This window comes from Nerophis lumbriciformis, linkage group LG03 (genome assembly GCF_033978685.3).
Source record: "Nerophis lumbriciformis linkage group LG03, RoL_Nlum_v2.1, whole genome shotgun sequence".
NCBI lineage: Eukaryota > Metazoa > Chordata > Actinopteri > Syngnathiformes > Syngnathidae > Nerophis > Nerophis lumbriciformis.
The window spans coordinates 21,875,239-21,902,500 of NC_084550.2; the positions used below are offsets into that span (position 1 = coordinate 21,875,239).

At 39.0% G+C, this 27,262-nt stretch overlaps 2 protein-coding genes across 2 annotated transcripts in view; one reads left to right on the top strand and one right to left on the bottom strand.

The window, feature by feature from the left end:
* The window catches only part of LOC133581207 (UDP-glucuronosyltransferase 1A1-like), a 40,177-nt gene extending 15,499 nt beyond the window's left edge, over window positions 1–24,678 (top strand). Inside the window, exons 6-12 of the mRNA XM_061935312.2 lie at window positions 3,259–3,386; window positions 7,422–7,515; window positions 7,579–7,704; window positions 12,750–12,837; window positions 17,312–17,531; window positions 22,324–22,612; window positions 22,908–24,678. Coding sequence (XP_061791296.1) covers window positions 3,259–3,386; window positions 7,422–7,515; window positions 7,579–7,704; window positions 12,750–12,837; window positions 17,312–17,531; window positions 22,324–22,594 — 927 coding nt within the window. The 3' untranslated portion in view covers window positions 22,595–22,612; window positions 22,908–24,678. The remainder of the gene's footprint in view (window positions 1–3,258; window positions 3,387–7,421; window positions 7,516–7,578; window positions 7,705–12,749; window positions 12,838–17,311; window positions 17,532–22,323; window positions 22,613–22,907) is intronic.
* The window catches only part of pecr (peroxisomal trans-2-enoyl-CoA reductase), a 32,142-nt gene continuing 27,510 nt past the window's right edge, over window positions 22,631–27,262 (bottom strand). The window contains exons 9-10 of the mRNA XM_072912821.1: window positions 24,364–24,492; window positions 22,631–22,829 (exon numbers count right to left, since the gene is read on the bottom strand). Of these exons, the coding sequence (XP_072768922.1) occupies window positions 22,786–22,829; window positions 24,364–24,492 (173 nt within the window). The 3' untranslated portion in view covers window positions 22,631–22,785. The remainder of the gene's footprint in view (window positions 22,830–24,363; window positions 24,493–27,262) is intronic.

The window sequence follows — 27,262 nt, forward strand, 5'->3', positions numbered from 1 at the left end:
TTCCCAGCAAACCCTCACAATGCGTTTGGGCCTGCCAGGTCTGTCCGGCATCCTCCCCCACCATCGTAGCCAACTCACCACCAGGTGGTGATCGGTTGAAAGCTCCGCCCCTCTCTTCACCCGAGTGTCCAAAACATGAGGCCGCAAATCCGATGACACAACTACAAAGTCGATCATGGAACTGCGGCCTAGGGTGTCCTGGTGCCAAGTGCACATATGGACACCCTTATGTTCGAACATGGTGTTCATTATGGACAATCTGTGACGGGCACAAAAGTCCAATAACAGAACACCACTCGGGTTCAGATCCGGGCGGCCATTCTTCCCAATCACGCCTCTCCAGGTTTCACTGTCGCTGCCAACATGAGCATTGAAGTCCCCCAGTAAAACGAGGGAATCACCCGGGGGAGCACTCTCAAGTACTCCCTCGAGCGAATCCAAAAAGGGTGGGTACTCTGAGCTGCGGCTTGGCGCGTAAGCGCAAACCACAGTCATGACCCGTCCCCCCACCCGAAGGCGGAGGGAAGCTACCCTCTCGTCCACCGGGTTGAACTCCAACGTGCAGGCTCTGAGCCGGGGGGAAACAAGAATTGCCACCCCAGCCCGTCGCCTCTCATTGCCGGCAACGCCAGAGTGGAAGAGAGTCCAGCCCCTCTCGAGAGAACTGGTTCCAGAGCCCTTGCTGTGCGTCGAAGTGAGTCCGACTATATCTAGCCGGAACTTCTCAACCTCGCGCACTAGCTCAGGCTCCTTCCCCCCCAGCGAGGTGACGTTCCACGTCCCAAGAGCTAGCTTCTGTAGCCGAGGATCGGACCGCCAAGTGCCCTGCCGTCGGCTGCCACCCAGCTCACAATGCACCGACCTCTATGGCCCCTGCCATGGGTGGTGAGCCCATAGGAGGGGGGACCCACGTTGCCTCTTCGGGCTGTGCCCGGCCGGGCCCCATGGGGACAGGCCCGGCCACCAGGCGCTCGCCATCGTGCCCCACCTCCGGGCCTGGCTCCAGAGGGGGGCCCCGGTGACCCGCGTCCGGGCGAGGGAAATCTGGGTCCTTTATTTTTATTCGTCATGGAGGTCTTCGAGCTGCTCTTTGTCTGATCCCTCACCTAGGACCAGTTTGTCTTGGGAGACCCTACCAGGGGGCATAAAGCCCCCGGACAACATAGCTCCTAGGATCATTGGGACACGCAAACTCCTCTACCACGGTAAGGTGGCAGCTCAGAGAGGAGTTAAAAAAATAATTGCAAGTAAAAAAAAATAAAACAATTATCTGCAAGTAGAAAAAACATTTGCAAGTAAAAAAAAATGTTCTTCAATAAAAAAATTAATTGCAAGTAAAAAAAATAAAACAATTTTCTGCAAGTAAAAAAATGTTTTTCTACAATTATAAAAATTAATTGCAAGTAAAACAACAAAAAATGTTTGCAAGTAAAACAAACTATTTTCTTTACTTAAAAAATAATTACAAGTAAAAAAAAAAAACAATTATCTGCAAGTAAAAAAAAACATTTGCAAGTAAAAAAACAATTTTCTTCAATTAAAAAATGAATTGCAAGTAAAAAAAGTAAAACAATTTTCTTCAAGTAAAAAAACATTTGCAAGTAAAGAAAACAACAATTTTCTTCAATTAAAAAAATGAATTGCAAGTAAAAAAAACAATTTTCTGCAAGTAAAAAAAAACTATTTTCTTCAATCAAAAAAATTAAATGCAAGTAAAAAAAATTCTGCAGGTAAAAAAAAAACTATTATCTTCACTTGAAAAAATAATTGCAAGTAAAAAAAAAAAAAACTATTTTCTGCAAGTAAAAAAAACAATTTTCTTCAATAAAAAATGAATTGCAAGTAAAAAAACCAAAACTATTTTCTGCAAGTAAAAAAAACAATTTTCTTCAATAAAAAATGAATTGCAAGTAAAAAAAACAAAAACAATTATCTGCAAGTAGAAAAAACATTTGCAAGTAAAAAAAAAATCTTCAATAAAAAAAGTAATTGCAAGTAAAAAAAATAAAACAATTTTCTGCAAGTAAAAAAATGTTTTTCTACAATTATAAAAATTAATTGCAAGTAAAACAACAAAAAATGTTTGCAAGTAAAACAAACAATTTTCTTTACTTAAAAAATAATTACAAGTATAAAAAAAATAAAACAATTATCTGCAAGTAAAAAAAAACATTTGCAAGTAAAAAAACAATTTTCTTCAATTAAAAAATGAATTGCAAGTAAAAAAAGTAAAACAATTTTCTTCAAGTAAAAAAACATTTGCAAGTAAAAAAAAAACATTTTCTTCAATTAAAAAAATGAATTGCAAGTAAAAAAAAACAACAATTTTCTGCAAGTAAAAAAAACTATTTTCTTCAATCAAAAAAATTAAATGCAAGTAAAAAAATTAAAAAGATTCTGCAAGTAAAAAAAAAACTATTATCTTCACTTGAAAAAATAATTGCAAGTAAAAAAACCAAAACTATTTTCTGCAAGTAAAAAAAACAATTTTCTTCAATAAAAAATTAATTGCAAGTAAAAAAAACTAAACATCTTTCTGCAAGTAAAAAAAATGTTTTTCTTCAATTATAAAAATGAATTGCAAGTAAAAAAATAAAACCATTTTCTGCAAGTAAAAAAAAACATTTGCAAGTAAAATGAAAATGTTCTTCAATTAAAAAAATGAATTGCAAGTAAACAAAATAAAAACATTTTCTGCAAGTAAAAAAAAAAAAGGATTTGCAAGCAACTAATGTAAAAAAAATATATAACGTGTGTATAGTATTTATACGGCCTAATTAATAAACATAACTTAACATATACATAAATACATGTTAAATAAAAGACCCATTTTCATTTGTGAAAAAACTAAATCAAGGAAACATCACTCAACAAAAATGAGGATTTAGCAAAGACTGGCTTTTTAAAAAAATCTCATTGGATCGTGAGCCGGCTCTCGTTCGCGACCGACCCATCACTGGCCCACATGACCACCACTAAATATACCTGCAAACTTTTCTTTATTCATGACAGTGCAGTCATTTCCAAGAACAACTATTTGAACAATTTGTGTCATTTTCCTAACCATTGTCCACGCTTCTTAGGTGTATTAGGGACAAGCGGTAGAAAATGCATGGATCACTGCCCGTATTGTTGTTCATGACATTCCACTCACAGCAACTGTTTGCTCTTTATTTCCAATTGTTTACGTTTCTTTGGACAGCCCTGACTTAAGGTGTCTTTGTGAAATGTGTGACTCACTGCAGCCTTCACCTGCAGGTGAGTGCTCTGGAGCCGCTGCTGTGCCGAGTTGCGTACTGGCGCTTTGACCGCATAGCCTCTCAGTTCCTCAACAAAGACGTGGGTGTGGCGGAGGTGTTGGCGGACTCAGCCATCTGGCTGCACAGGTAAGGAAGTGACAAGGTCATTGAATCCATCCTTCAGATTGTCTTAGAAGATGTTTCTTTTGCCTCTCATGCGAGCAAACTTGTTCATGTTTGAGGACAAGTTAGGACAGCTATAGTCTGAGAAGCCTATAGCTGTCCTATCTAGTCATGAGCATGAGCGGCTAAAGCCGGTTCCCATATCAGGCGTATGCCTTGTCTTGATCTTATGCGTGAAGTCATCTTTCATATATTTATTTATGCATTAGTTCATGCTCAAAACTAGGTAGGACAGCTCTAGTCTGAGAATCCTAGAGCTGTCCTATCTAGTCATGAGCATTAACGGCCTGGTTCCCATATCAGACGTGTGCCTTTTCTCAAACTTAAGCACAAAGTCATCTTTCATGTATTTATTTATGATATTAGTTCATGCTCAAGACTAGGTAGGACAGCTCTAGTCTGAGAAGCCTGTAGCTGTCCTATCTAGTCATGAGCGTGAACGGCTGAAGCCGGTTCCCATATCAGGTTTGTGCCTTGTCTCAATCTTATGCGTGAAGTCATCTTTCTTGTATTTATTTATGACATTAGTTCATGCTGAAATTGAGGTAGGACAGCTCTCGTCCTATCTAGTCATGAGCGTGAACGGCTGAAGCCGGTTCCTATATCAGGTTCGTGCCTTGTCTCAATCTTATGCGTGAAGTCATCTTTCTTGTATTTATTTATGACATTAGTTCATGCTGAAATTGAGGTAGGACAGCTCTCGTCCTATCTAGCCATGAGCATGAACGGCTAAAGCTGGTTTCCCATATCAGGCTTGTGCCTTGTCTCGATCTTAAGCACAAAGTCATCTTTCATATATTTATTTATGACATTAGTTCATGCTCAAGACTAGGTAGCACCGCTCTAGTCTGAGAAGCCTACAGCTGTCCTATCTAATCATGAGCATGAAGGGCTAAAGCCGGTTCCCATATCAGGCTTTTGCCTTGTCTCGATCTTAAGCAGGAAGTCATATTTCATGTTTTTATTCATGAAATCAGTTCATGCTCTAAACTAGGTAGGACAGCCCTCATCTGAGAGCCTATAGCTGCCCTATCTAGTCATGAGCGTGAACGACTAAAGCCGGTTCCCATATCAGGTTTTTGCCTTGTCTCGATCTTATGCGTGAAGTCATCTTTCATGTTTTTATTTATGACATTAGTTTTTGCTCAAAACTAGGTAGGACAGCTCGAGTCTGAGAAGCCTGTAGCTGTTCTATCTTGTCATGAGCATGAACGGCTAAAGCCAGTTCACATATCAAGCTTGTGCCTTGTCTTGATCTTCAGCATGAAGTCATATTTCATGTATTTATTCATGGTATCAGTTCATGCTCAAAACTAGGTAGGACAGCTCTAGTCTGAGGAGCCTAGAGCTGTCCTATCTAGTCATGAGCATGAAGGGCTAAAGCCATATCAGGCATGTGCCTTGTCTCGATCTTCAGCGTGAAGTCATCTTTCTTGTATTTATTTATGACATTAGCTCATGCTCAAGAGTAGATAGGATAGTTGTAGTCTGAGAAGCCTAAAGTTGTCCTATCTAGTTATTAGTATGAAAGGATAATCCCTGTTCCCTGAGGCTTCTCAGACGAGAGCTGTCCTACCTAGTCTTGAGCATGAACTAATGTCATAAATAAATACAAGAAAGATGACTTCACGCTTACAATCGAGACAAGGCACAAGCCTGATATGGGAATCGGCTTTAGTCGTTCATGCTCATGACTAGATAGGACAACACTAGGCAAGTGATGTCCTACCTAGTCTTAAGCATGAACTAATGTCATAATAAATACATGAAAGATGACTTTGTGCTTAAGATCGAGACAAGGCACACGCCTGATATGGGAATCGACTTTAGCCGTTCATGCTCATGACTAGAAAGGACAGCTATAGGCTTCTCAGACTAGAGCTGTCCTACTTAGTCTTGAGCATGAACTAATGTCATAAATAAATACAAGAAAGATGACTTGACGCTTAAGATCGAGACAAGGCACAAGCCTGATATGGGAACCGGCTTTAGTCGTTCATGCTCATGACTAGATAGGGCAGCTCTAGGCTTCTCAGACAGGTGCTGTCCTACCTAGTCTTGAGCATGAACTAATGTCATAAATAAATACCTAAAAGATGACTCTGTGCTTAAGTTTGAGAAAAGACACACGCCTGATATGGAAACCAAGCCGTTCTTGCTCATGACTAGATAGGACAGTTTTGGGACTGTCAGACTCACTGGAGCTGTCCTATCTAGTCTTGAGCATGAACCGATATGACGAGGTACGAATAAATACGACGACCTCCTGGTTTAAGATTGAGACGTGGCACGAGCCTCATGACTAGATAGGACAGCTTTAGGGTCAGTTGTCCTATCAAGTCATGAGCGTGAACGGATGCTCATAGTGCTGTACATGCTCTTTAACTGATAGGACAGCTTTAGGCATCTCAGACTGGATGAAGCCTGTTCCCATATCAGGCTTGTGCCACGTCTCCATCTTAATGGAAGTCATCTTTCATGTACTCGTTTGTCACATCAGTCCCACATCATTTGTCACATCATGCTCATGGCTAGATAGGACAGCTTTGGGTTTCTCAGACTAGAGCTGTCCTATCTGGACTTGAGCATGACCTGCTGGGATGAATGAATACATAAAAGACGACCTCATGCTTAAGCCTGAGATAAGGCACAAGCCTGATATGGGAACAGGCTTGGGACAACTTAGCCTAAAGCTGTCCTATCTAGTAATGAAGCTTGTGCCATGTCTCTAAAGCAGGAAGTTGTCTTTCATATATTCTTTTGTAACTCGCCAGCTTTAGGCTAAGTTGTTCTATCTAGTCATGAGCGTGAACAGATACTTATAATGCTGTTCGTGCTCATGAGCAGATAGGACAGCTTTGGGATTCTCAGACTAGAGCTGTCCTATCTAGTCTTGAGCATGACCTGCTGTGATGAATGAATACATAAAAGACGACCTCATGCTTAAGCCTGAGATAAGGCACAATCCTGATATGGGAACAGGCTTGGGACAACTTAGCCTAAAGCTGTCCTATCTAGTAATGAAGCTTGTGCCATGTCTCTAAAGCAGGAAGTTGTCTTTCATATATTCTTTTGTAACTCGCCAGCTTTAGGCTAAGTTGTTCTATCTAGTCATGAGCGTGAACTTTTTTTACCTTGAAACATTTTTTTTTACCTTGAAACATTTTTTTTTACCTTGAAAATCATTTTTAACCTTGAAAAAAAAATGTTACCTTGAAAATCATTTTTTACCTTGAAAATCATTTTTAACCTTGAAAAAAAAATTTTACCTTGAAAATTTTTTTTTTACCTTAAAAATTCTTTTTTACCTTGAAAATCATTTTTTACCGTGAAAATCATTTTTTACATTGAAAAAAAAATGTAACCTTGAAAAAAAATGTTTACCTTGAAAAACCTTTTTTTACCTTGAAAATTATTTTTAACCTTGAAAATCATTTTTTACATTGAAAAAAAAATAATTTTTACCTTGAAAATTATTTTTAACCTTGAAAAAAAAAGACACACGCCTGATATGGAAACCAAGCCGTTCTTGCTCATGACTAGATAGGACAGTTTTGGGACTGTCAGACTCACTGGAGCTGTCCTATCTCGTCTTGAGCATAAACCGATGTGACGAGGTACGAATAAATACGTGAACGACGACCTCCTGGTTTAAGATTGAGACGTGGCACGAGCCTCGTGACTAGATAGGACTGCTTTAGGCTCAGTTGTCCTATCTAGTCATGAGCGTGAACGGATGCTCGTAACACTGTACATGCTCATTAACAGATAGGACAGCTTTAGGCATCTCAGACTGGATGAAGCATGTTCCCATATCAGGCTTGTGCCACGTCCTGATCTTAATGTAAGTCATCTTTTATGTACTGGTTTGTCACATCAGTTCATGCTCAAGACTAGATAGGACAGCTTTAGACGTCAAGACAGGATAGGCCCCAGCAAAGTACAATTGGAATGGGGCGGAATACTTTCAGTCACGCTCACAGGGTGGTGTGCCAACAGGATTGACTTCACACTGGAGTTCCCGCGCCCGCTCATGCCCAACATGGTGCCCGTCGGGGGCATGAACTGCGACGTGAGGAAGCCTCTGCCAGCGGTAAGACGTGTGGGCCTCAGCGCTCCAATCAGACGCTGACCCCGGTGCACACGTGCTCCACAGGACCTGGATCCCTGGGTGTCAGGAGAGCGGGGCTTTGTGGTGTTCACACTGGGCACTGCCGTGCCAGAAATGCCAGAAGAAATCACCAAGGTGTTCCTCGAGGCCTTCAGGCAGATCCCACAGAAGGTAAACGTCTTCTTTCTCCAGTGGGACCTCCACTAGCGAATGTCACATCTGGTTTTAGCTTAACGGTTAAAATAATACCTACATGGTGGACATTTGTCAGGTTCAAACACTGATGACATTTATTAAACAAGACAAGAAGCAAAGAAGCAAACCGAGACAGAATTCAATTTGGACTCCATATTGAGGAGAGTCGCCTTTACACTGTACCCTCGTACAGTATCTCAGCACGCTCTGCCAAAAGATTGCACGCCTCCTTCTTTTATTTTGGACCACATGGCCACCACTGTTTCCAAAGGACAAAGGTCGCAAAAAGTTCACAGAAAAGGTCGTAAACAATTCACAGAAAAGGTCAGTTCAAAAAGAGTTCGTAAAATAGTTCAAAAAGAGGGCGTCTGGAAAGATCCAGATCCTGTCATCTCTCCGCTTTGAAGTCCTTGGGTTAGAACAATATCTTTCTGTTGATTACCATACATGAAAGAACACAGGAACACCTTCATCTTGCTCCCCCCCCCTACACAGTGGATTTTTACGAGCCTTACTCTTGGTAGGTTTCAAAGACAGCTTTTGTCTTCTTGCCTGGAACTCATTTCAACACAAAGTTTGTTTGTGATAACTTACGAACAATTATTCTAACACATTTATCCATGAAAATTTGGAGAAGCTGCTGATGGTGTGTTTGACAAAAAAGTAGCTTGAAGGAGATATCGTAGAAGTCCACTTTCCGGGGTGAAATTATTGTGACATTACTTCAGGGGTGTCCAAACTTTTCCCACGGAGAAAAACTGAAAAATTCAAGCGTGCGGCGGGCCATTTTTGGTATTTTTTTCATTATCAAATTCCGGAAATAGCCCTACGTCACATCTGGCCGCCATTTTTGTAGTTTCAAAGACATCTGCCATTTTGTTTTGTGGTCCCAAATACCAGAAACATGTCAAAATGATTTAAGATCCCTACATCAGGACCGAGAGCACGTCTATGCCATTTGCAGATGCCATTTTTGTAGTTTTTAAGACAGCCTTCATAATTACAATTATCAAAAAATCCTTTTAATTTAAAATGTTTATATAAAATTGTGAATAATAATTGTCAGGTTCAAACATCAATGACATCTATTAAACAAGACAAGAAGCAAGGAAATAAACAGAGACAGAATTCAATTTGGCTCAATTGAGGAGAAACGTGTCGACCTGTAACCTCTTACGGTGTCACCCACGCTCTGGCGAAAGATTGTACGCCGCTTCTTTTTATTTGGACTTTCACTGTTTACATGATGACAGCTGTTTCTAAAGGAATGGGGGGGTATGTAAACAGCCATTGTTTTCGGTCACATTAACACAAAAGAAAAAGATACCTCGGGCTTGGGCTGGTCCTGGATCGAGCTTGGGCAAATCTTGGATCACAATAGATAAACCCCCTCCCGTCTCCTCCCATCGTACACAATGGAATTTTCCAAGCCTTTGGCTTGGTGCAACAAAGACAGCCTCCTCTGTTCACTGGGAACTCAGAGAACGGAAAGTTTTGTGATAATTTACATACAATTTTTCTGACAATAATTGCTTCAAACAGGGACCATTTCTAGAAGGCTATAACAATTCAGAAATGGTTCAGTCTTGGGATTTTCCCCCCCTAGTGGACCAACCATACAAAGGTCTCATTCAAATGCTTAAAGCAGCGCTAAGTAACTTTTCATGCATCCATTTTCAACCGCTTGTCTCTTTTCAACCTTCATAAAATATTGTCGTAACTTTTGGGAAGATACATGGACTTACTTGAATGACGCCTCTGTCGTGGCCTGAGGGGGTCTGTATCACTTACACTGGCACTTAGCAACTTTGAGGAGGGTGGCAGGAACCCACCCCCCAAAAAAAACTACAAATGTGCTGACTTGCTTTACGGCATACGTCACTCGGCCTTTCCCATTCGCTAAAAAGAAGGAAGTCGATGCGAACGCCTACGAGCAATTATTGCTATCATGGCCTAAGCTCCAAAACAACCAAAGAAACGAAAAGTTTTGTCTGAGGAGAAAAAACGGCGCCTACCCGGATAAAAGAACAGTCAGGATCAATACAACCAATACAATTAAATATGTTTTTTTTAAACCTTTAGAGCTCCCCTTAAGTTGGGCCTCAGTCATTATTTTTATTTATTTATTATATATTACTTTTTTAATTCAACGCTGTCGATGTAAAGTTAGGACCATATTTTTAATGTTTTATGCTTTTTTTTGTCAACAACAACAAAATAAGTCATACTTTTTTTTTTTACCAAACACTTAAGTCTCTAGCTCAACTTCAGATCCATTTATCGATATAAAGTTGAATAATTCAGTACCGTATTTTTCGGAGTAGAAGTCGTTCCGGAGTATAAGTCGCACCAGCCGAAAATGCATAATAAAGAAGGAAAAAGACATATATGAGTCGCACTGAAGTATAAGTCGCATTTTTTGGGGACATTTATTTGATAAAAGCCAACACAAAGAAAAGACATTTGAAAGGCAATTTAAAATAAATAAAGAATAGTGAACAACAGGCTGAATAAGTGTACGTTATATGAGGCATAAATAACCAACTGGTATGTTAACGTAACATATTATGGTAAGAGTCATTCAAATAACTATAACATATAGAACATGCTATACGTTTACCAAACAATCTGTCACTCCTAATCGCTAAATCCCATGAAATCTTATACGTCTAGTCTCTTACGTGAATGAGATAAATAATATTATTTGATATTTTACGCTAATGTGTTAATAATTTCACACATAAGTCGCTCCTGAGTATAAGTCACACCCCCGGCCAAACTATGAAAAAAACTGCGACTTATAGTCCGAAAAATACGGTATCAAAAAAATCCTTTTCGTTTAAAATGTTAATACATAATTGTGAATAATAGTTGCTTTAAACAGGAACAATTTCTAGAATGCTATAACAACCACTCATAAAAGTGTTAAAAAATAAATCATACATTTTCTTTTACCCAACACTTATTGGGGCCTTAATTAGGTAAAAAATTCATAATAACATTGGTTTTTTTTATGTTTAAGCAATTAGTTAAAAAAAAACAAACACTAAAACTCTTGGGGACCGAAAAGGGCCCCACTCATAAACATTTAAAAAAATAAGTCATAGTTAATTTTACCCAACATTTATTGGAGCCTTAATTAGGTAAAAAATTCATAATAACATTGATTTTTTTTTTATGTTTAAGCAATTAGTTAAAAAAAACAACACCAAAACTCTTGAAGACCGAAAAGGGCCCCACTCATAAAAATTAAAAAAAATAAGTCATAGTTAATTTTACCCAACATTTATTGGAGCCTTACTTAGGTAAAAAATTGATAATAACTTTGATTTATTTTTTTTATGTTTAAGCAATTAGTTAAAAATAAACAACAACACAAAAATTCTTGGGGACCGAAAAGGGCCCAACTCATAAAAATGTTAAAAAATAAGTCATAGTTAATTTTACCCAACATTTATTGAAGTCTTAATTAGGTAAAAAATTCATAATAACATTGATTTTTTTTTATGTTTAAGCAATTAGTTTAAAAAAAACAACAACACAAAAATTATGGGGGAACGAAAAGGGCCCCACTGATAAAAATTTAAAAAAAATAAGTCATAGTTAATTTTACCCAACATTTATTGGAGCCTTAATTAGGTAAAAAATTCATAATAACATTGATTTTTTTTATGTTTAAGCAATTAGTTAAAAAAAAACAACAACACAAAAATTCTTGGGGACCGAAAAGGGCCCCACTGATAAAAATTTAAAAAAATAAGTCATAGTTAATTTTACCAAACATTTATTGGAGCCTTAATTAGGTAAAACATTCATATTATTGATTTTTTTTTTTATGTTTAAGCAATTAGTTAAAAAAAACAACACTAAAACTCTTGGGGACCGAAAAGGGCCCCACTCATAAACATTTTAAAAAATAAGTCATAGTTAATTTTACCAAACATTTATTGGAGCCTTAATTAGGTAAAACATTCATATTATTGATTTTTTTTTTATGTTTAAGCAATTAGTTAAAAAAAACAACACTAAAACTCTTGGGGACCGAAAAGGGCCCCACTCATAAACATTTAAAAAAATAAGTCATAGTTAATTTTACCAAACATTTATTGGAGCCTTAATTAGGTAAAACATTCATATTATTGATTTTTTTTTTATGTTTAAGCAATTAGTTAAAAAAAACAACACTAAAACTCTTGGGGACCGAAAAGGGCCCCACTCATAAAAATGTTAAAAAATAAGTCATGGTTAATTTTACCCAACATTTATTGAAGCCTTAATTCGGTAAAAAATACATAGCTTTTTTTTTTCTTTTTTCTTTTTTTTAAAGCAAGTAATAAAAAAATAAAAAATATTGGGGACCGAAAAAAGCCCCACTCATAAAAGTGTTCAAAAATAAGTCATACTTTTATTTTTTTTACCCAACACTTGTTGTAGCCTTAATTAAGTAAAACATTCATAATAACATTGATTTTTTTTTAAAAATGTTTAAGCAATTAGTTAAAAAAAACAACAACACTAAAACTCTTGGGGACCGAAAAGAGCCCCACTCATAAAAATTTAAAAAAATAAGTCATACTTTTTTTTTTACCCAACACTTATTGGAGCCTTAATTAGGTAAAAAATACTTTTTTTTTCTTTTCAAGCAATTAGTTAAAAAAAAAAATAAAATAAAAATATTGGTGACTGAAAAGGGCTCCACTCATAAAAGTGTTAAAAAGTAAGTCACTTATTGGAGCCTTAATTAGGTAAACAAAAATACATAATACATTTGGTTTGTTTTTTTAAGCAATTAGTTTAAAAAATATATATATATATATATATTGAGGACCAAAAAGGGCCCCACTCATAAAAGTGTTGTTTTTTTCGACTTTTTTTTTAGTATTTTTAGAATGGCCGCACTTTGGACACTCCCAGGCTGTAAATAAAGGGTGTTTGTGCATACAAATCCCAAATATTGTGTAATAATGTCACAGGAAGATACATAAATGGTATCATTGTACTAAACAGGTTTATTTCAACAGGTGATATGGCGATACAGTGGATCTGTTCCTGGCAATATCCCAGAAAATGTAAAGATGATGAAATGGGTTCCTCAGAACGACTTACTTGGTAAATATGCTGCCTTGAATACTGCCTCGTACCGATATCAGTCCGATACATTATCAGTGGGAATGGCGACACCTCGTGGTCGCGATGATTCTTGAAGTTAAGCTCACGACACAGTTGGTTGAATGATGCGGACACGTTTGTTACTGGATACTTTCCAAGATGCTTCTGCTTTGGAGACTTTGTATGTGTAAGTAATATGTAACTATAATCAGGTCGATACTGAAATATGCTCTGATATCGATTCTCAAATGAAAATATCGATACTTTTGATCATTTAGTTCAGAGGTGAGCAATCTTTAAGTCAAATTATGCGTGGGCCATTTTGATATTTTTTTAAATTTAAAACAGATATTGTGTCAGCTTTGTGACTAAGTATATTATTATTAATTATTAGTTGAAACACTTGAGATTTTTATGCTTTTTTTTTTCTTACATTTTACTGTTATTTTCCCATGTAAGGATGGAATAAAATAATAATAATAATACGATTATGTAACTGCATAACTTAGTGTGTCCAAAATGTTGCCTGTATGAAAATATTAATGTTCAGTTACGTATTTAAGTGTTTATTATGTTTGTTGTCTTTTTTCTAATCATTAATTCATAAGTTTGTATCATTAATTTTTTTAATTAAATAACTGACTAAACTTTGTTCATATTTTTTTAAGTATATTTTATCATTGGAATACACAACTTGTTACATTTCAGCAGACATATTGACTGTATTTGGTATCGGACTGGCGATACCAGCCTGAATTTTACTCTGTATCGGATTGGGAAGAAAAATCTGTGTTAATTTTAAATACACAACTTTGTCAATTTCAGCAGACACATAAAATATATTTCCACAAAGTATCGGTATTGCCAATACCAGCCTAAAGTTTACCCGGTATCGCATCGGCAAAAAAAATCAGGAGTATCCTACGTCAAATATTATTACTAATATTTTATGCGATTCTTACATGGGGAAAAAAACGACAGTAAAAATTTAAGAAAAAAAAGGAAATATTGTAACTAATAATTAATAATAATATACTTAGTCATAGCTGATACAATATCTGTTTTTAGCTTCTTTTTTTTTATCAAAAAAAATATCCATAGGGCCCACACATATTTTGCTGGAAAAAGTAAAGTGTCAACAGTATCGATCTTTTAATTTGAGAATCGATACTAGCGCATACAGGTCTGGTATCGGCGGTATCGATATTTCAGTATCGATCCACACACCACTATTAACTCTGCCTGTGCGAATATATGACTGAGTGACATATTAAACAGTGTTTATTATTGTTGTTCATTCATAAATTAGTATTATTTTATTTTTTATAAACTAACTAAACTTTGTTCATATTTGAAGTATATTTTATAAATGGAATACACAACTTGTTACATTTCAGCAGACATATTGACTATATTTGGTATCGGACTGGCGATACCAGCCTGAATTGTACTCGGTATCGGATTGGTAAGAAAAATCAGTGTTCATTTCAAATACACAACTTGGTCAATTTCAGCAGACACATAAAATATATTTCCACAAAGTATCGGTATTGCCAATATCAGCCTAAATTTTACCCGATATCGCATCGGAAAAAAAATCAGGAGTATCCTACGTCATAAGTAGTTACACCATCGTATTATTATTACTAATATTTTATGCTATTCTTACATGGGGAAAAACAATAATAAAACTTAAGAAAAAAAGAGGAAATATTGTAACTAATAATTAATAATAATATACTTAGTCAAAGCTGATACAATATCTGTTTTTAGCATTGTTTTTTAATTTAAAAAGATATCCATAGGGCCCACACATATTTTGCTGGAAAAAGTAAAGTGTCAACAGTATCGATATTTTAATTTGAGAATCGATACTAGAGCATACAAGTCTGGTATCGGCGGTATCGATATTTCAGTATCGATCCACCCACACACCACTATTAACTCTGCCTGTGCGAAAATATGACTAAGTGACATATTTAACAGTGTTTATTATTGTTGTTCATTCACAAATTAGTATTATTTTATTTTTTATAAGCTAACTAAACTTTGTTCATATTTGAAGTATATTTTATAAATGGAATACACAACTTGTTACATTTCAGCAGACATATTGACTATATTTGGTATCGGACTGGCGATACCAGCCTGAATTGTACTCGGTATCGGATTGGGAAGAAAAATCAGTGTTCATTTCAAATACACAACTCTGTCGATTTCAGCAGACACATAAAATATATTTGCACAAAGTATCGGTATTGCCAATATCAGCCTAAATTTTACCCGATATTGCATCGGAAAATAAATCAGGAGTATCCTACGTCATAAGTAGTTACACCATCGTGTTATTATTGATATTTTATGCTATTCTTACATGGGGAAAACAGTAAAAACTTAAGAAAAAAAAGAGGAAATATTGTAACTAATAATTAATAATAATATACTTAGTCAAAGCTGATACAATATCTGTTTTTAGCATTGTTTTTTAATTTAAAAAAATATCCATAGGGCCCACACATATTTTGCTGGAAAAAGTAAAGTGTCAACAGTATCGATATTTTTAATTTGGTCTGGTATCGGCGGTATCGATGTTTCAGTATCGATCCACACACCACTATTAACTGTCTGTGCGAAAATATGAATGAGTGACATTTAACAGTGTTTATTATTGTTGTTCATTCATAAATTAGTATTATTTTGTTTTTTATAAACTAACTAAACTTTGTTCATATTTGAAGTACATTTTATAAATGGAATACACAACTTGTTACATTTCAGCAGACATATTGACTATATTTGGTATCGGACCGGCGATACCAGCCTGAATTGTACTCGGTATCGGAATGGGAAGAAAAATCAGTGTTCATTTCAAATACACAACTTTGTCGATTTCAGCAGACACATAAAATATATTTCCACAAAGTATCGGTATTGCCAATATCAGCCTAAATTTGATCCGATATCGCATCGGAAAAAAAATCAGGAGTATCCTACGTCATAAGTAGTTACAACATCGTATTATTATTACTAATATTTTATGCTATTCTTACATGGGGAAAAACAATAATAAAACTTAAGAAAAAAAGAGGAAATATTGTAACTAATAATTAATAATAATATACTTAGTCAAAGCTGATACAATATCTGTTTTTAGCATTGTTTTTTAATTTAAAAAGATATCAATAGAGCCCACATATTTTGCTGGAACGAGTAAAGTGTCAACAGTATCGATGTTTTAATTTGAGAATCGATACTAGAGCATACAAGTCTGGTATCGGCGGTATCGATATTTCAGTATCGATCCACACATCACTATTAACTTTGCCTGTGCGAAATAATGACTGAGTGACGTATTAAACAGTGTTTATTATTGTTGTTCATTCATAAATTAGTATTATTTTATTTTTTATAAGCTAACTAAACTTTGTTCATATTTGAAGTACATTTTATAAATGGAATACACAACTTGTTACATTTCAGCAGACATATTGACTATATTTGGTATCGGACCGGCGATACCAGCCTGAATTGTACTCGGTATCGGATTGGGAAGAAAAATCTGTGTTCATTTCAAATACACAACTCTGTCGATTTCAGCGGACACATAAAATATATTTCCACAAAGTATCGGTATCGGATCGGTATTGCCAATATCAGCCTAAATTTTACCCGATATCGCATCGGAATAAAAATCAGGAGTATCCTACGTCATAAGTAGTTACACCATCGTATTATTATTACTAATATTTTATGCTATTCTTACATGGGGAAAAACAATAATAAAACTTAAGAAAAAAAGAGGAAATATTGTAACTAATAATTAATAATAATATACTTAGTCAAAGCTGATACAATATCTGTTTTTAGCATTGTTTTTTAATTTAAAAATATATCCATAGGGCCCACACATATTTTGCTGGAAAGAGTAAAGTGTCAACAGTATCGATATTTTAATTTGAGAATCGATACTAGAGCATACAGATCTGGTATCGGCGGTATCGACATTTTAGTATCGATCCGGCCACCACTATTAACTCTGCCTGTGCGAAAATATGAATGAGTGACATATTTGTGTTTATTATTGTTGTTGTTGTCATTTTTCAATATATATTCATAAATTAGTATTACTTAATTTTTAATTTTATAAAGAATACACAACTTTTTACATTTCAGCAGGCATATTTGACTATATTTGGTATCAGCGATACCAGCCTGAATTTTGATGTGTTTATATTGACATTGTGATATTTAACACTTGTTACGTCTAGCTAGTGTGCTATTGTGTGCTTAGCTGTTGTGTAGCTGCTAGTGTCTTTGTAATCTATAGCCAAGCATGTTTACCTTTTGTAAACGACTGCTTGTTTATATCAAAGCCTTTACATAAAGGCCGATACTTAATTTATTTTGCTGATATCGCAGCGATACGTGATAGTTATATTTAATGTAATATTTGCATCCCCTGTGCAACATTTAGCTCATCGTGGAGTCCGGGCTTTCATCACTCACGCTGGGTCACATGGTCTCTTCGAGGGACTTTGCCACGCCGTTCCCATGGTGATGGTGCCAATCTCCGGAGACCAGCCCGACAACGCGCAAAGGCTGGCGAGTAAAGGGGCGGGACTTGTGTTGGACATCACGTCCATCACCACGGAGGATCTGCTGCAGGCTTTGAACGAGGTCATCAACGACACCAGGTGGGGGACGCAGACTTTAAACGCATATAGATAGGCACACAACTAAAATACACATTTAAATTAAAAAACTTTTTTTTTTTTTAATTTATGAATTAAAAAAACACATGAAGGTGAATATTATTGAGGTTTAAATGGGACAAAATTAAATACGTGAATACACCTTTCAATAATTACTTAATTGTGTCATTAATTAATTCTAATTGAAAATACATAAATGTTATTAAACATTGATTTATTTAATGTGCAAATACATGTCATTATTAGATTAATGATTATTTCATGATTAAACTATTAACTATATTTTTATTGACACAATAAAGTAGTTATTTAAATGTGTATTTTATTTTGTCCCATGTGGCCCTCGGCTAACCAATCAGGTCAATGTAATTAAATAACTAAATGGGCCAAAATTAAATGGATACTTAAATACATCTTTAAATAATTGCTTCAAATTGTGGAATAATAAAATCAATCATTTAAATTGTGAAATAATTAAATAAATCATAAAATAATTTAATCAATAATTATTTAAATTGTGAAATAATAAAAGCAATTATTTAAATGGTGAAATACTTAAATCATGCAATGATAAAAGCTATAATTATTTAAATTGTGAAATTAAATAAATCATGAAATAATAAAATCCATAATTATTTAAATTGTGAAATAATTCATAAATCGTGAGATAATAAAATCAATGATTAGTTAAATGTAAAATAATAAATAATTTAAATTGTGAAATAATAAAATCAATAATTAGTTAAATGTAAAATAATAAATCATTTAAATTGTGAAATAATAAAATCACTAATTATTTAAATGTGAAATAAGTAAATCAATAAGTATTTAAATTGTGAAATACGATTAATAATTATGTAAATTGTGAAATAATTATATCATAAAATTATTAAATCCATATTTTTTTAAATTGTGAAATAATTCATAACTCATAAAATCAATAATTTAAATTGTGAAAAATAAAATACATTATTTAAATTGTAAAATATGTTAATTCAATCATGAAATAAAATCAATAATGATTTAAATTGTGAAATAGTTCAATAAATCATACAATTAATAATTATTTACATGATTAAATAATATAAGCAATAATTATTTAAATTCATGATTTAATTAATCTCCTCTCTGAGCTGCCACCTTACCGTGGTAGAGGAGTTTGCGTGTCCCAATGATCCTAGGAGCTATGTTGTCCGGGGGTTTCTATGCCCCCTGGTAGGGTCTCTCAAGGCAAACTGGTCCTAGGTGAGGGATCAGACAAAGAGCAGCTCGAAGACCTCGATGAAGAACATAAACAAAGGACCCAGATTTCCCTCGCCCGGACGCGGGTCACCGGGGCCCCCCTCTGGAGCCAGGCCCGGGGGTGGGGCACGATGGTGAGTGCCTGGTGGCCTGGCCTGTCCCCATGGGGCCCGGCCGGGCACAGCCCGAAGAGGCAACGTGGGTCCCCCCTCCTATGGGCTCACCACCCATAGCAGGGGCCATAGAGGTCGGGTGCAGTGTGAGCTGGGCGTCAGCCGAGGGCAGGGCACTTGGCGGTCCGATCCTCGGCTACATAAGCTGGCTCTTGGGACGTGGAACGTCACTTCGCTGGGGGGGAAGGAGCCTGAGCTAGTGCGTGAGGTGGAGAAGTTCCGGCTAGATATAGTCGGACTCACTTCGACGCACAGCAAGGGCTCTGGAACCACTTCTCTTGAGAGGGGATGGACTCTCTTCCACTCTGGCGTTGCCGGCAGTGAGAGGCGACGGGCTGGGGTGGCAATTCTTGTTGCCCCTCAGCTCAAAGCCTGCACGTTGGAGTTCAACCCGGTGGACGAGAGGGTAGCTTCCCTCCGCCTTCGGGTGGGGGGGACGGGTCCTGACTGTTGTTTGCGTTTACGCGCCAAACGGCAGCTCAGAGTACCCACCCTTTTTGGATTCACTCGAGGGAGTACTGGAGAGTGCTCCCCCGGGTGATTCCCTCGTTCTACTGGGGGACTTCAACGCTCATGTTGGCAGCGACAGTGAAACCTGGAGAGGTGTGATTGGGAAGAATGGCCGCCCGGATCTGAACCCGAGTGGTGTTCTGTTATTGGACTTTTATGCTCGTCACAGATTGTCGATAACAAACACCATGTTCAAACATAAGGGTGTCCATATGTGCACTTGGCACCAGGACACCCTAGGCCGCAGTTCCATGATCGACTTTGTAGTTGTGTCATCGGATTTGCGGCCTCATGTTTTGGACACTCGGGTGAAGAGAGGGGCGGAGCTTTCTACCGATCACCACCTGGTGGTGAGTTGGCTGCGATGGTGGGGGAGGATGCCGGACAGACCTGGCAGGCCCAAACGCATTGTGAGGGTTTGCTGGGAACGCCTGTCAGAGTCTCCTGTCAGAGAGTTTCAATTCCCACCTCCGGAAGAACTTTGAACATGTCACGAGGGAGGTGCTGGACATTGAGTCCGAGTGGACGATGTTCCGTACCTCTGTTGTCGAGGCGGCCGATTGGAGCTGTGGCCGCAAGGTAGTTGGTGCCTGTCGTGGCGGTAATCCTAGAACCCGTTGGTGGACGCCGGCGGTAAGGGATGCCGTCAGGCTGAAGAAGGAGTCCTATCGGGTTCTTTTGGCTCATGGGACTCCCGAGGCAGCAGACAGGTACCGACAGGCCAAGCGGTGTGCGGCTTCAGCGGTCGCGGAGGCAAAAACTCGGACATGGGAGGAGTTCGGGGAGGCCATGGAAAAAGACTTCCGGACGGCTTCGAAGCAATTCTGGACCACCATCCGCCGCCTCAGGAAGGGGAAGCAGTGCAGTGTCAACACCGTGTATGGTGGGGATGGTGCTCTGCTGACCTCGACTGCGGATGTTGTGGATCGGTGGAGGGAATACTTCGAAGACCTCCTCAATCCTACCAGCACGTCTTCCTATGAGGAAGCAGGGCCTGGGGAATCTGTGGTGGGCTCTCCTATTTCTGGGGATGAGGTAGTTAAAAAGCTCCTCGGTGGCAAGGCCCCGGGGGTGGATGAGATCCGCCCGGAGTTCCTTAAGGCTCTGGATGTTGTGGGGATGTCTTGGTTGACAAGACTCTGCAACATCGCGTGGACATCGGGGGCGGTACCTCTGGATTGGCAGACCGGGGTGGTGGTTCCTCTCTTTAAGAAGGGGAACCGGAGGGTGTGTTCCAACTATCGTGGGATCACACTCCTCAGCCTTCCCGGTAAGGTCTATTCAGGTGTACTGGAGAGGAGACTACGCCGGATAGTCGAACCTCGGATTCAGGAGGAACAGTGTGGTTTTCGTCCTGGTCGTGGAACTGTGGACCAGCTCTATACTCTCGGCAGGGTCCTTGAGGGTGCATGGGAGTTTGCCCAACCAGTGTACATGTGCTTTGTGGACTTGGAGAAGGCATTCGACCGTGTCCCTCGGGAAGTCCTGTGGGGAGTGCTCAGAGAGTATGGGGTAACGGACTGTCTTATTGTGCATGGTTCTCTCCCAGAAAAGGGTGGAGTGCCATCTCCGGGTTGGGGAGGAGATCTTGCCCCAAGTGGAGGAGTTCAAGTACCTCGGAGTCTTGTTCACGAGTGGGGGAAGAGTGGATCGTGAGATCGACAGGCGGATCGGTACGGCATCTTCAGTAATGCGGACGCTGTATCGATCCGTTGTGGTGAAGAAGGAGCTGAGCCGGAAGGCAAAGCTCTCAATTTACCGGTCGATCTACGTTCCCATCCTCACCTATGGTCATGAGCTTTGGGTTATGACCGAAAGGACAAGATCACGGGTACAGGCGGCCGAAATGAGTTTCCTCCGCCGGGTGGCGGGGCTCTCCCTTAGAGATAGGGTGAGAAGCTCTGTCATCCGGGAGGAGCTCAAAGTAAAGCCGCTGCTCCTCCACATCGAGAGGAGCCAGATGAGGTGGTTCGGGCATCTGGTCAGGATGCCACCCGAACGCCTCCCAAGGAAGGTGTTTCGGGCACGTCCGACCGGTAGGAAGCCACGGGGAAGACCCAGGGAAGACTATCTCTCCCGGCTGGCCTGGGAACGCCTCGGGATCCCCCGGGAGGAGCTGGACGAAGTGGCTGGGGAGAGGAAAGTCTGGGCTTCCCTGCTTAAGCTGCTGCCCCCGCGACCCGACCTCGGATAAGCGGAAGAAGATGGATGGATGGATGGATTTAATTAATTATTTCACAAATAATAAAATCAATTATTTAAATTGCAAAATAATTAATAAATCATGAAATATTAAATTCAATAAATACTTAAATTGTGGAATATTTTAGAAATCATGAAATAATAAAATCAATAACTAAATTGTGAAATATTTTATAAATCATGAAATATAATCCATGATTATTTAATTTGCGAAATAATTCATGAATAATAAAACCAATAATTATTTAAACTAGGAAATAATTCATATAATACCGAAATCAATAATGATTTAAATTGTGAAATAATTAAATCATGAACTACTGAAATCAATTATTTAAATTGTGAAATAAATCATGAAACAATCAAATCAATAATTATTTAAACTAGGAAATACTGAAATCAATAATGATTTAAATTGTGAAATAATAACATAAAAACAATCATTTAAATCATGAAATAATAAAATCAATAAATATTTATACTAGGAAATAATCAAATGTAAGTTTACAGTAAATACATTGTAATGTAATTATTAGTTCTAACTAATTAAAGACACGTTAAGGTAATTATTTAAATTTGTATTTTTCTTAATTAATGCAGTCCTATTTGGCCCCCGCACAGAAACCTTTTTTTGAATTTCCCTTCAGGCACAAAGAGACCATGAAGAGGCTTTCTGCGCTGCACAAAGATCGTCCTGTGGAGCCTCTGGACCTCTCCGTCTTCTGGACAGAGTTTGTGATGCGGCACAAGGGGGCCGACCATCTTAAAGCTGCAGTCACCGGCCTCAACTGGTTCCAGTACTTCTGTCTGGACGTGATGGCGCTGCTGGCTGCTGTGCTGCTGCTCTGCACACTCCTCACCCTCAAATGTGTCAAGTTCTGCTGGCGGAAAGTCAGCCGGAAGAGAAAACGAGACTAAAGTCGGGAGTGGACAAACGTAAGCTTGCACAAACAATGATTGCATCAGAAAGGTTTAATGAGTAAGTGGATTCAAAGATTAGTGGGGGCCGCCCTTCTTGGGGGGGGGGAAGAAGGCGTACTCCACGGCCAGAGCCAAAGTGAAGGCAGCAAAGCCCCACTTGAATCCTCTCAGCAGCACCTCAGAAAAAGTCACAGCATGCTTAAAACCACCAGAGTACCTCCACGCCTCGTTACTAGGGAGACAAACATGCAAAAGTGGATTAAATATGATGGAAATTCACCTCTATAAGAAACTACTTTTTTCTCCCTAGGCTTTGACCGCCATCATTTACACAAAACAGAACGGGACAAGCGGTAGAAAATGGATGGACAAGCAAATACATTGAAAAGGTGTGTTATTGTTTGGGCCACGGCGCCATCTATTGGACGTGTTCGCTCACTGCAAGGTGCTGCTGGGTAAATGCTACACTGTAATCTTCTAATCATCCATTGTGTTTCTACTTGTATACATTCTTCATTCATCACTCCAAGCAACGTTTAACTTTTACAATGAAACTACAACTATTCATACTTACTAAATGTCTGTAGGAGTGTTTTCATGCAATATGATAGTATTGAAATGAAGCTAGTGTCGTTAGCATTGGAAAATATGTACAGTTGTGGTCAAAAGTTGACATACTTTCTACAACTCTTATTTTTTTGTGATAGAGTGATTGGAGCACATACTTGTTGGTCACAAAAAACATTCATGAAGTTTGGTTCTTTTATGAATTTATTTATGAAAATGTGACCAAATCTGCTGGGTCAAAAGTACTACCACCACGATGCTTGACGGTAGGATTGGTGTTCCTGGGATTAAAGGTCTCACCTTTTCTCCTTCAAACATATTGCTGGGTATGGTGGCCAAACAGCTCTATTTTTCTTCCAGACCTTTCCACCAGAAGGTCTAAACTTTGTCCATGTGATGTCAGATGAAACAAAAATTGAGCTGTTTGGCCACAATACCTAGCAATATGTTTGGAGGAGAAAGGGTGAGGCCTTCAATCCCAGGAACACCATTCCTACCGTCAAGCATGGTGGTGGTAGTATTATGCTCTTGGCCTGTTTTGCTGCCAATGGAACTGGTGCTTTACAGAGAGTAAATGGGACAATGAAAAAGGAGGATTACCTCCAAATTCTTCAGGACAAGCTCAAATCATCAGCCCGGAGGTTGGGTCTTGGGCGCAGTTGGGTGTTCCAACAGGACAATGACCCCAAACACACGTCAAAAGTGGTAAAGGAATGGCTAAATCAAGCTAGAATGAAGGTTTTAGAATGGCCTTCCCAAAGTCCTGACTTAAACATGTGGACAATGCTGAAGAAACAAGTCCATGTCAGAAAATCAACACATTTTGCTGAACTGCACCAATTTTGGTGGTCAAAAATTCAAGCAAAAGCTTGTGGATGGCTACCAAAAGCGCCTTATTGCAGTGAAACTTGCCAAGGGACATGTAAGCAAATATTAACATTGCTGTATGTATACTTTTGACCCAGCACATTTTCAGTAGACCCATAATAAATTCATAAAAGAACCAAACTTCATTAACGTTTTTCGTGCTCCAATAACTCTATCACAAAAAAAAAATGAGTTGTAGAAATGATTGGAAACTCAAGACAGCCATGACATTATGTTCTTTACAAGTGTATGTACACTTTTGACCACAACTGTATATATTTTCTTAAATGTAGTGTGTGCTGCTCATGGGGACTATTAGTTTAAATGCTCACCGTGCCCACGGGTCCTTAAGGCCCCTGGCTGCCAACCTCTGCTGTGTAAACTCCAAGGGCGTGCCCTCCACCTTCCACTGCCGGCAGTCCGGCATGGACATCTTGCTGTGGCCGTGGTCGCCGCCCATACTGGTAAGAGCACAGAAAACAACATAATAAGACTTCCAAATCCAGATGCAAACATAGTCAATCCCTCCATGCACAACAACAAATCATTTTAATTGTACTGGAACAGGAATTAAATATCTAGACAATTTTATCTCAGCAAAATCAAGCAAACAAACATGTGATCCAAAAAATAAAAATAAAGCCTGACTCGTTTGTCCTTTTGGTCATTTCGCTGTATTTTGCCCTTAACTTTTGTTGTGCGGACATGAATACAACAGGAAGACACTTATGTGCAATACAGAACACAGTAGGGGTGGGAAGAAGTGTAAGGTGGAGCACAAATGTTGAAGGAATCATGTCATGCATTAGATTAAGACACACCCGACTGAAAAGGACATTGCACCTTATAAACACCCAGCAGGATTATGTGACAAGAGCAATGAGGTAAGAGTCAGTGGAACATGCTAGCATTCATTGTGGGGAATACAGTAGAAAGGAGAAAACTCAAAGTGGTACTAAGCAGCAATCAGAACATTTTAGAGAAGTGTCTGGTAGAGACGGGTTTATAGAATATAATTTAGTATATATGTATGTATGTATGTATGTGAGTGAATGAGTATGTATGTATATATGTATGTGAAGGAGAGAGCTCTGGTTCACACTCCAATATAGTAGGTATGTGTGTGTATATATATATACATACATATATATATACATACATATATATATATATACATACATATATATATATATATATATATATATACATACATACATACACACACATATATACATATATATATATACACATATATGTATATATATATATATATACACATATATATATACTTATATATACCGTATATATATATATATATATATATATATATACATAAATATATATATATATATATACATAAATATATATATATATATATATATATATATACACACATATATATATATATACATACATAAAGATATATATATATATATATATATATATATATATATACATATATACATACACATATATATATATATATATATATATATATATATAGGCCATGGAAAAAGACTTCCGGACGGCTTCGAAGCAATTCTGGACCACCATCCGCCGCCTCAGGAAGGGGAAGCAGTGCAGTGTCAACACCGTGTATGGTGGGGATGGTGCTCTGCTGACCTCGACTGCGGATGTTGTGGATCGGTGGAGGGAATACTTCGAAGACCTCCTCAATCCTACCAGCACGTCTTCCTATAAGGAAGCAGGGCCTGGGGAATCTGTGGTGGGCTCTCCTATTTCTGGGGCTGAGGTTGCCGAGGTAGTTAAAAAGCTCCTCGGTGGCAAGGCCCCGGGGGTGGATGAGATCCGCCCGGAGTTCCTTAAGGCTCTGGATGTTGTGGGGCTGTCTTGGTTGACAAGACTCTGCAACATCGCGTGGACATCGGGGGCGGTACCTCTGGATTGGCAGACCGGGGTGGTGGTTCCTCTCTTTAAGAAGGGGAACCGGAGGGTGTGTTCCAACTATCGTGGGATCACACTCCTCAGCCTTCCCGGTAAGGTCTATTCAGGTGTACTGGAGAGGAGGCTACGCCGGATAGTCGAACCTCGGATTCAGGAGGAACAGTGTGGTTTTCGTCCTGGTCGTGGAACTGTGGACCAGCTCTATACTCTCGGCAGGGTCCTTGAGGGTGCATGGGAGTTTGCCCAACCAGTCTACATGTGCTTTGTGGACTTGGAGAAGGCATTCGACCGTGTACCCCGGGAAGTCCTGTGGGGAGTGCTCAGAGAGTATGGGGTAACGGACTGTCTTATTGTGGCAGTTCGCTCCCTGTATAATCAGTGTCAGAGCTTGGTCCGCATTGCCGGCAGAAAGTCGGACACGTTTCCAGTGAGGGTTGGACTCCGCCAAGGCTGCCCTTTGTCACCGATTCTGTTCATAACCTTTATGGACAGAATATCTAGGCGCAGTCAGGGCGTTGAGGGGATCTGGTTTGGTGGCTGCAGGATTAGGTCACTGCTATTTGCAGATGATGTGGTCCTGATGGCTTCCTCCGGCCAAGATCTTCAGCTCTCACTGGATCGGTTCGCAGCCGAGTGTGAAGCGACTGGGATGGGAATCAGCACCTCCAAGTCCGAGTCCATGGTTCTCTCCCGGAAAAGGGTGGAGTGCCATCTCCGGGTTGGGGAGGAGATCTTGCCCCAAGTGGAGGAGTTCAAGTACCTCGGAGTCTTGTTCACGAGTGGGGGAAGAGTTGATCGTGAGATCGACAGGCGGATCGGTGCGGCGTCTTCAGTAATGCGGACGCTGTATCGATCCGTTGTGGTGAAGAAGGAGCTGAGCCGGAAGGCAAAGCTCTCGATTTACCGGTCGATCTACGTTCCCATCCTCACCTATGGTCAAGAGCTTTGGGTCATGACCGAAAGGACAAGATCGCGGGTACAAGCGGCCGAAATGAGTTTCCTCCGCCGAGTGGCGGGGCTCTCCCTTAGAGATAGGGTGAGAAGCTCTGTCATTCGGAGGGAGCTCAAAGTAAAGCCGCTGCTCCTCCACATCGAGAGGAGCCAGATGAGGTGGTTCGGGCATCTGGTCAGGATGCCACCCGAACGCCTCCCTAGGAAGGTGTTTCGGGCACGTCCGACCGGTAGGAGGCCACGGGGAAGACCCAGGACACGCTGGGAAGACTATCTCTCCCGGCTGGCCTGGGAACGCCTCGGGATCCCCCGGGAGGAGCTGGACGAAGTGGCTGGGGAGAGGGAAGTCTGGGCTTCCCTGCTTAAGCTGCTGCC